Consider the following 9,888-nt stretch of genomic DNA (forward strand, 5'->3'; position numbering starts at 1 on the left):
TCCGTATAGGCCGACCGATCTCAAGCTTTCTAGTAGTTGACACGACGTGTAAAAGTTGTCGGTGTTCACGATGCGGCCAGAACTCTCCAGAGAAGATATAACCTCAAGTACATGAGATCGAACTTCAGATGAACGCTCGGTCCTTTCAGCAAGCCGTGATAACTCTAACTCTGGAACGACTCCATTTAAGCGGTCCTGAATCTCGCTAGCGCAGTGTAGTTTGAAACTTGAGACGTACCAGGAGGTAGAACAGCAGCAAACATATAGCTTGAAATGGTACTTTCCCGTAGGCTTTTGCGAATTGAAAACAATAAGATGCCTTGCGTATTGGGACCGACACGCAATGCTAGCCTCATCTACTGCCACATTTCGTTCAAGGATAACATGACGCGAATTTCGGAATTTGAGCATGTTGATAAGGGGTCTTATTCGAGCTGCAGGATCTCGTTTGATATCCATTGCGGTAACGTTTGACCGAAAGCACAAATTCTTGCGAATGTAAATGAATCTTCTCCACGTCATGACCAACTCCAAGTTTGTTGACGGAGATCCAGGAAAGATTGCTGCGTCGTCATCATCTACCCAGTAGTTCCTCATTTCGCCTTTATTGAACAGAGCCATATACCATAGAATACCTAAAAATTTCATCATTTCGTCCAGGCTAATTTCTTGAGACGAAGGATTACCCCCAGCATCAGCGTACGCATTCGTACATTGGACCACTTGACTCCAGAAAGACAGAGCAATAAACGCAAAAAATGACGCCGTGGCTGAGTGTTCAAAGTATTGGCGGCTCTCTTCTCTTAGTTTGGTCAGCGTTGACCCGTCATCGTGAGTGTATAAGCCAGATGGCTGTCCCAGTGACCCAGATTTTGAAAACGTCATGGACTGAATTGCCTCGACTTCTTCGGTACTTAGTGCAATCTGCAATTCTTTCCGTCCACGAAATACAGACCACTCACGGTATCCCTGGTCATCTTTTTCTTCGTAGTCGTCTGAAAAATCTGCAATGTTTGTGAGTTGGGGTACAGCGCTGCATAAGGAGGTCCACGATTCTCCAAACTGTAACGAGCCCTTCTGTAACGTTGCAAAGTTACGGATTCCTCTAATAACGATCGACTCGGAAACTTTGTGAACGTGATCGTTTTTTTGAAATGCAGTGCTAGTCCAACCAATTTGGAATACAGCCGAAGGAACGGAAATATTGTCTGCATTTTTTGCACTTTCAATGCTGTACCTTGTCACATGCCCCAGCAAATACGAGGTACCAGCTTCTCTATAGAGTTTTTCCGGCATCCAAGCTTCTTTAGTAGGTGCAAACGCGATGCTAGCCTCCATGAACCTCTCTGCTGTCAAACGCGCCACACGTTTCAACTCGTCCTTCATGTGAACTGCTAACGTTTTTCGTTTGGGCTTGGTCGCTGTGGATAACGTGTTGTTCTTCTTTGGAGCACTTGCTTTTGGAGAGGCAGCACGAGCCGGTTTCCTGGCTTGTGAAGAGCTTGTCGTTTGCTTTGTGTGAGCTGGTTGGACGAGAGCCCTTTTGCCGACACTTTTCTTGTTTGGAGCACAGGTCATTGATGTCGCACTAGTCGACGGATCGGCGTTGGGCTCACTACTTGACAAAGGGATGGTGTTTGCCGCTTCCAGGTTTGTAATTGCCTCATAGCAGTGTTTGCGGCAATATGAGTTTTCACCAAAGTCTTCCATCAGTTGACCGTCAGGACCCCGGATGTGCAGTGATATGCACACGTCATGTGAACAGAAATGATGGATAAATTGTCCACATCGTGAGCATGCTCTTTGCTTGGAGCAAGTAGTGTTACATACTGCGCAATTAGGTGAAGCGTTGGCGACGACTGGACAAGGTGGCGTCGTACCCTTTGATGATGGTTGGTCCTCTCCAGTCGATACCGGGGGCGATACAAAACTATAGCCTCGATTGCAACCATTATCCACAGATGCTGAGTAACACGAAGCCGCTATAACCTTCCGTGAACAACCCGGCGACGCCAAACCAGTGTGATTTTCGCCACCAGAAAGTACACCAGTATTTTGGATAACGTCTTGGTTTGAATTTCCACCGAGAGTACGATTTCCAGAAGGTATGTGATCTATGTTTGAAGGAACACTGCTATTCGAGCTAACATCACCGCTACGAGAGCACCCAACCCTTTCATCGGAATTACACGTCTCAGCATCAACACCCGCGTTGCCACACGACATGGCTCTGTCGTAATGCTCCAAAATTGCTCGTTCTCCCAGAAAAAAGTCGACTCCGGCCACGCCACTTGGATTGCCGTCAGGAGGAACGTAACGATAAAGCTCACTCAAACCGGTAGGCTGGCGATGATACCAGCCTTGACCACGGAGATACCTCCATATCGCACTAAATACAGCTCGTTTGGACGCTACATAAATACAAACAACGTTTGTTCAGTGGAATAAGTCACCATTCCTCGATTGTGATACATACCGGACGAAGTGGACGTGTCGTCAATGATGCCAGGATCACGAGAAGGTTGCCGTCGCTTAGGAATGGTCCCTCGGTCACCCTGCCGCCGCTGTTTTCTTTTGGTTGACCCTATGAATTAGCAACAGTGAAGAAAATGATGGATGTCCTGTATGTAGCAAGATACCAACTGATTGTATAGTGTAGAAGGTTCAACCACTGTGTTTCTTGTATGAGGGAATCTGTGCTTTATGGAACAATCACGCAGCTGTATTCGAAGGGACGTTCAACCCAAAGATCGCGGCAGTAGCTGACTGCTCCTCTGCGTGTACAAAGAGGACCAGCACAAGCATTCCTTGTCCATGAGAGTATACCGCAACTCACCTCCTTTGCTGTCGTCCATGTCGCAGGTGCTGCGGGTCGATAGGCTAGCATCCACCTACCAGAAACAAGGCACAGTTAGTTGAAGATGTATTACCCAGTTTCTTTTGAATACTTAGATCAACATGTATGCCGTCTCACCACTAAGTACGTTTTGCATTGAACAAATCCAGACGAACACTCACACTATGAGCCACATTCCTGACCTCCAGCGAGGTTTGTTCGCGGCGATCGCCGCGGTCTTTTGTGTAGCAGTAGCGCTACTGACCGACGGCTCTGGTGCGAGCACGCAGACGCAAAAAAGAAGAGGTCGCTTCGATGAGGACCTTTACAACACGTAGAATTGATTGTTTTGACTTTTTTATTCTTTGGTTTAACTGTTTTCATTGTTATCTAAGATAGTTGCCACAATTATTTCGTCAGAATTACTAAAGAAGACTATTGAACATGACTATTAGCTGTTCAAATGTTAACCTTCGGTCACGACCTTAGTCATGGCGGTCACAACGACTTCAGTTACTCCGTTGGGCTGTGTAGGAGCGCCATAGACCTTCTGCAACCTCTTGAGTACTATCCATCATCGACTCGAAGGCAGGACCATGCAAGGCTCGACGTATAGGAAGGCACCAGCGATGATGACCTTGGATAAGCTGTATCCCTTTTACACCTCCGCGACGATGGCTGTGGACGCATACAAAAGAATGTACGTTATTGGGCAGTGCGTTGGTAGTGCCAGGCGAGCACTAGATCGTGACGTGCAACAGCGAAGATCGTGTACGGGTACGGGTCCTTTGCACAGCGATGACGTCGTGTTCTCGAACAAATACACTGCCGAATGCTCCTCGGTAGTGTTCACAAGGAGATGATGCAGTTTAGGTCGTGACGGACCTTCTTAATAGTGAGCGTTGTCCGGACGATTTAGCAACGCCACAACGAACGTTGTGAACCAACATCGTACTGGTATTTCGCAACCCGACCTTGGACGAGCACAACGCCACCCAAGCATCATAGATCCAATCGGGAATACGTGTTTCAGCAGCTCTTTATTGGCGACGAGTAGCACACTGGTCGGCAAAGTTGATCAGCATCTTGTCGATACTGCCTCGGTGTGTTGCATGGGAATGGCACAGGCAAAATGAAGCAGCGATAGCAGGCGTGGCGAGCGAGTTGCCCAAGTCGGCTAGGGCTCTGGAGATACTTGTGTGGCTCTCGGATAATTTGGAAATGGGTCATTGCTTGCTACTCGCTGGGGCGGGAACTTTTGCAGTCGCCAGTGAGATCGCTCTTGTATTGAACAACGGCTCCGCCAATCACATCTCTTTTGACCGTGGTTCCGCCAATCACATCCCTTGTATCCACAGCTCCACCAATCACAGCACATCCCACGTAAAGTGAAGGTATCTAATTCGTGGAATTGGCGATGCGGACAGAAAGTAAAAAAACCTTAATCTACTCACTTCAACTTCGCGCCAACTTTAATGTTGGGTGGTACAAATACTTGATTCGGAACCCAAGAATTATAATAACTCTTAAATCGTAAATCCTGACATAATTTAGCGAGCAAATAGGCTTTCAGTGCAGCGCGAATGAACTCTAGAAGCAATTTTACAACTGTAATGCCGGCCACGCTATCTAAACTTACACCACCCATTTCTCTTAGATAATAACAAGTAGACACCAAGCCATCCAACCCGAGAACTACAATTCCTGCATTAAGTCAGTCATAACTTTATTTACACCTATATAGAATAAACTACAAAACTTTTGTTTTTCAAAGTTGAGAAGATACATCTGTAAAAATCACAAGTTCAATTCAGCCATGATTAGTCTCCATGAATTTGCATGCCCAAATCAACATGTGTGCAGCCCCCCCCCAAATTCCATACTGAATGTCATAGTTGTGCTGTGGTTGGATCTTCCCTGACCCACGGACCCTGAATAATACCGAGCACTACCTTTCTCGAGGAGGAAGACAAGGAGCTGGTGCAAATTGTTCGCCAATATGTTGACCAGGGAGTAGTGCGTATTGCGTGGAAGGATGTCGCTGCGAAGATGAAACGTTGGAGGCGTTCACCCAAGGAACTCGCCCAGAGATTGAGCTCGCTTAAACGCACCTTCGGATCGGAGTTGTCAAAATTTCCACGCTGTTTTTACACTCCTGTCCGCGCCTCCCGAGGTCGCAGAAGTGTTCAAATACTGCGCATCCGTCAGCCCCATGGTAGCGCCGGATCAGCCAAATCGACAGCGCAGGGACCTAGCCAGCAAGGGCATGGAAAGTCTTTCAAAAAACAGCGAGGCAGAGTATCATCTCACCCAATCGACATGGAATTTGTGTCTTCGTTATCGGAAGCCACGCGGACGTCAACTGTAGAGGATTCTGGTCCAGCGACGACCAATTTTGGCCAGACGTTAGCAGAAAACACTCCGTTGCCAATGGATGGAACTATGTTGGAAGCTCCAGAGCCTTTCGCTGCAGTGGTAGCCAACCTTTTTGTTTCAGCGAAGCAATATGACACTCGCTCATTACTCCATGACAACAATGTACCACGTGATGTGCATCAAGTTGTAATTACGATGTTCAAGAATATATCTCGGAGCGAGGTCGTGTACCCACCCGGTGCAGCTCATCTAAATGCTGGGGAGATACTACCGAGTGGGGTGTCGTCGATGATTGCCTCAATACACCAGATTGGTGCGATTGGGGCTTGGGATGTATTTCTGGATATAGGCTCTGGCGTCGGGAATATCGTAGTTCAATTTGTGCTTTCAACTGCTGTTCGATCGAGCATTGGGATTGAAATACGTCGTGTTCTAGTAGGTCGTTGCAATGGGATATTGAGTGAACACGTAGTGAGCTGGCCAAGACTGCAAAATGCCGATATTTACGCTCAAGATGTGAAAAAGATCGATCTGTCAACTAAGTCTCCGTTCACAAGCGCCACAATCGTGTTCGCAAACAACTTGCGCTTTGATCCTTCAGCCACAAATCACATCGCCGATTAGCTCGCATGTATGCCTGATGCCAGAGTTGCTGCGCTCACCAGTGCGGTTTGTCCAAGACACAATTCTATCTGCACGAAACACTTCTGCCGTCGTTGGAAACTACGCACTTGTGTACACGTGAATGTGAGTGTGAGGTGCCGATTTATATTTTCGTCAAAAGAGGCGAGTAAGCAGTGCACGAATGTACTGAAGTTACCACAAGATTTGGTTATCGTCACTGCACGTTTAGTAGCAATCGTTTCTACCCAAGTCCGTATCTATTGAAATGTGATTCAGTTATACATGTAGTTGCTCAGCGTAGGCTAATGCCAACTTTACCGTTGGGAAAATCTGGTAGCTCAAACTCAGATGGCATGCCTTCACACTTATGACGGCACACTCTCACACACAGCGGCTCAACTGAGCTGGAAATCTTCAATGCTCAGCATCAGGAGATCCATAATGGCCCGTATACACCACGAAAATGAAATATATGTAGGTGCATATCGTTAAATGTTTTTCAGGACGTACTTCCCGAATGCCGGTAAGCCTTACTCGTTCCTCCGCACACATTCACAAAAGCGTAGCAAAACGAAAAATTCGTAAATACAGCATAGTAAGTGCCCCGCCATCAACCATTCAATGTCCGTACACCCGTCAACCATGAACAACTTCATATCGCAGGATCGGATGCCCTCAGCATTGCCCAGCACACTAAAATGCGCATTATTTTCTTCGCTTCCCCGATTTGGGTAAGTCTCAGGAGTTGTTTTCTGTGTCGTGACCACCGGATGGGCTCGTATCGCCACCACCGTGTCACTACCACCGGATGGGCTTGTGTCGCCACCACCGGATAGGCTTGTGTCGCCACCACCGGATAGGCTTGTGTCGCCACCACCGGATAGGCTTGTGTCGCCACCACCGGATGGGCTCGTGTCGGGGGAGAGAATGCCTATCAAAATTGCAGTTGTCCCATGCCTACCAAAAAGAAAAAAATATGGGAAACGTAAGATTGAGATGTGAGAAAGAACATGGGAAGGTGGTAAGTGTGAGAGTTAAAGTATATTCGATTTCGTCTTTGTCTGATGAATCCTCAAAAGCCGAGTCGTGGGGTGTATAATTTTAAAGATTTCGTGGCCCTATGCGAGCGTGCTAAAAGACCCACCACGCGAATCACCGGTTCTGGAAGAAAGCTGCTCCGTAAACGTCTGCTGGAGCGAAACGTACCCGAATGCGATGTACAACAAAGTCTTCGTGCATTTTTCGCGTCCCACGAAGGCTATATCGATAAACGTGAGGTATGTGCAGCTCAGTTAGTGCTCCCTGACTACTGGCATGACCATCCAGACTACCAGTTTTCTGCTGGTGCTTACCAAGCTGCTACGACGAACGGTCGATGTGTCGCGAACTTGGACCATAATACCGCTGCCGAAGATCAGCGCCGAGAAGCTGGTGACCGTGACCGAATCGCTAATGATGCAGACCACCGCCAAGACGACGCTAATGTTGGCCGGGTTGTTGCTGCTCACGGTCGACATACCGCTGATAGCGACCGGAAAGTTGCTACGACAGTTAACAACCAAGATGCCACCGACCATGGCCAAATGGCGCGTACCACAGATCAACGCCGAGAGATCACCGGTAACGGCCGAATTGCTGCTTTTAGCCGTCGAGACGCTGGTCATAGCGACCAAATTGCAGGCGCCGCACCGCACGTTTCAGTCAATACTGTGTCCTACTGGGCTGCTGCTGTTTCTACTACCCGCGGCCAAAGTGCTACTATTTCTACAGGCCAAGGTCGCATTCCTAATGCTACGTACATCCGAGATGTTTCTCACCGCAACCAAGTCGCATCTACAGCAGCTACCCTTGACCAACCCCATGCAGGTCGCGATCGAATCGCTACTGCGTCTACTATCCACGATCGAATTGCTGGTGGTGGTACTGCTCACAGATGATCTCCTGTTGGCCATGGTTGCATGTCTGCTGCTCTTTATGTACGAGATGACCAAGCTACTACTGCTGCAGCGCATCGCCGAAACGCTATTGCTCCTCACGATCAAGCGGTCACGGGTAATGGTGGTGATGCTGCAGGTCGTGACAGAGGTAGTGATGGCGCCGCTCCTCGTAGCCATAGTGATGGCCATGGCGCTAGTTTTCTTGGTGGCGCTAGTGCCCGAGCTTCGACTGGTCCTTCTTCTATTGCTACTGATGCTACTCACGCGTCTAACGCCGCAGTTTCACGCGCTGTGGATCTCGATGTACGAAGCCCCTCGTCGGATCAGACCGACGAGGATATGGCGACGAGTGATAACGATGACTAGAGCGCTGAGAGTGATGACAACGCTGCTATTGAGCTTTCAGAGGGTGAATACGAAGGTCAAGTAGGGGAGCCCTACTACGAAGAGTATGATACGCAGGTTGTGGATGTCGCTTGGAATCCGACAACAATTCCATACACATGGGTTCGCCAGGATTATCGTCGAACAAGCAACGACAGGCGTCGCAATGAACGAGCAGCTCGTCGAACCAACCAACGTTCGTAAGACGTTTTATTTCTAGAAAGGGATCAGACCTTTTCATGTCTAACATGCATGTCAACAAACACTAAGTTAGTGAAATCACCAGATGAGTGACAAGTTTTTCACTGCAGACAAATAATTTGCTGTTGACTTCCGTCTGTTTGAGGTTGAATCGCTACTACATTTTTTGACGTTAGTGTCCACGTAGTACCAGCCTTCGTTCGCTGACTTGATGATAATTGCCTCGTTGCATCTGACAAATGTCCCCAAATGTCAGCCTGCGATGAAATATTGCTACTTGCGGCCAATGGCGACACTTGACGTGCCCACCTTGCACTCCAGGCGTTCCTCCACGAAGACGCTCTCCAGGTCCGTCGCGAATGGCTCAAAGTCCGGGATGTTGCTCAGACGCAGCACCGACACCTTGACGGGGGCGATCAAGGGTGACGACATGACGCCGCGCTTCTCGTCACCCTCGCGAGAATCGAAATTTTGTTCAAAAGCGGCAAGGGAAATGCCGAACGAGGGCTCGATCACCGAGGGAACGAACTTTTCTTCGCTCACCATCTTCTCCACCAACTTAGTCGCCACCATGTCGCGCTGCAGCGTGAACTGCTTGCCGTCGCACAGCGGGCCCAGCGTGGCCTCGCTCTTGGAGGTCAGCTCGTCCTCGAAAGCCTGGGCGCGTGGCACATCATCCTTCAAAGCCTCTAGCGCCTCGAGGATCGCGGCCACATCGGCCTTGAACGTTCGGCCAATCTTGCCCTTGTTCGGCTTGATCTCCACGATCAGGCGCTTCTCGGGATTGTCGAACTTGTGCGTGCCCACCATCTTGACCTTACTCTTCTTGGCGTTAACCGAAAGTCGTAGCACGAGCGGTCGGCGTGGCCGGCGCACCCCACCCAGCCGGAGCTCAACTTGATCTCCAGGTCTATCTATATGTATACTTTTAAACTGTTATTATAGTTTCACTTGATACTCTGAGTATCAAGTGAAACTAAAGAAACACTGAATACTATGAGTAATAATAGTAGTAAATATTCTCAGTATCAGTGAAACTATAATAACATTACAGTATAAGATTAAATGTAGGTCATAACTTTATAAAAGGCTATATTTCAGGTTTTAGTACTTCCAGTTGCACGTTCTCATTGACAGGATTCGATGGTTGTGGAATTGTGGAGATCACTTGTCTATCAATCTATACGTACTTAAGCGATTTGGACGACTGGATTCATACTCAGTGGTAGAGTATATTGAAGCATTGAAATTTTCACGTACTTGCATGCAGAGAGTCTTCGAGTGAAATCCATTTCAGGAGAGTCCTACATATTCAACTCAACTTTTAAGAGCTGCTGCTTGCTGTCGGCGAAGGTCTACGTGAATTGAAATATGCACTTTTTAAGGAAAGGAATTATAATATATACGAGAGAACAATATATCAGTAAAAATTAAAAAAATAACGTAGAAATTACCAGGATGAATTCAAATTTGGCGCGACGTTGAAGTTGCCAAATCGTTCAGGGTTTGGGGCTGCGTTTTCCCTCGGGG

At 48.0% G+C, this 9,888-nt stretch overlaps 1 protein-coding gene across 1 annotated transcript; it reads left to right on the plus strand.

The window, feature by feature from the left end:
- Positions 1-8,644: 8,644 nt before the first annotated feature.
- PITG_01008 (uncharacterized protein) lies at positions 8,645-9,259 on the plus strand (the record flags this gene model as incomplete). Its single annotated transcript, XM_002909492.1, has 2 exons — positions 8,645-9,189; positions 9,244-9,259. 2 exons carry the CDS (start codon positions 8,645-8,647, stop codon positions 9,257-9,259), a joined length of 561 nt encoding a protein of 186 aa, XP_002909538.1.
- Between the last annotated feature and the right edge of the window lie 629 nt (positions 9,260-9,888).

This window comes from Phytophthora infestans, genomic scaffold, assembly GCF_000142945.1.
Source record: "Phytophthora infestans T30-4 supercont1.1 genomic scaffold, whole genome shotgun sequence".
Classification (NCBI taxonomy): Eukaryota; Oomycota; class Peronosporomycetes; order Peronosporales; family Peronosporaceae; genus Phytophthora; species Phytophthora infestans.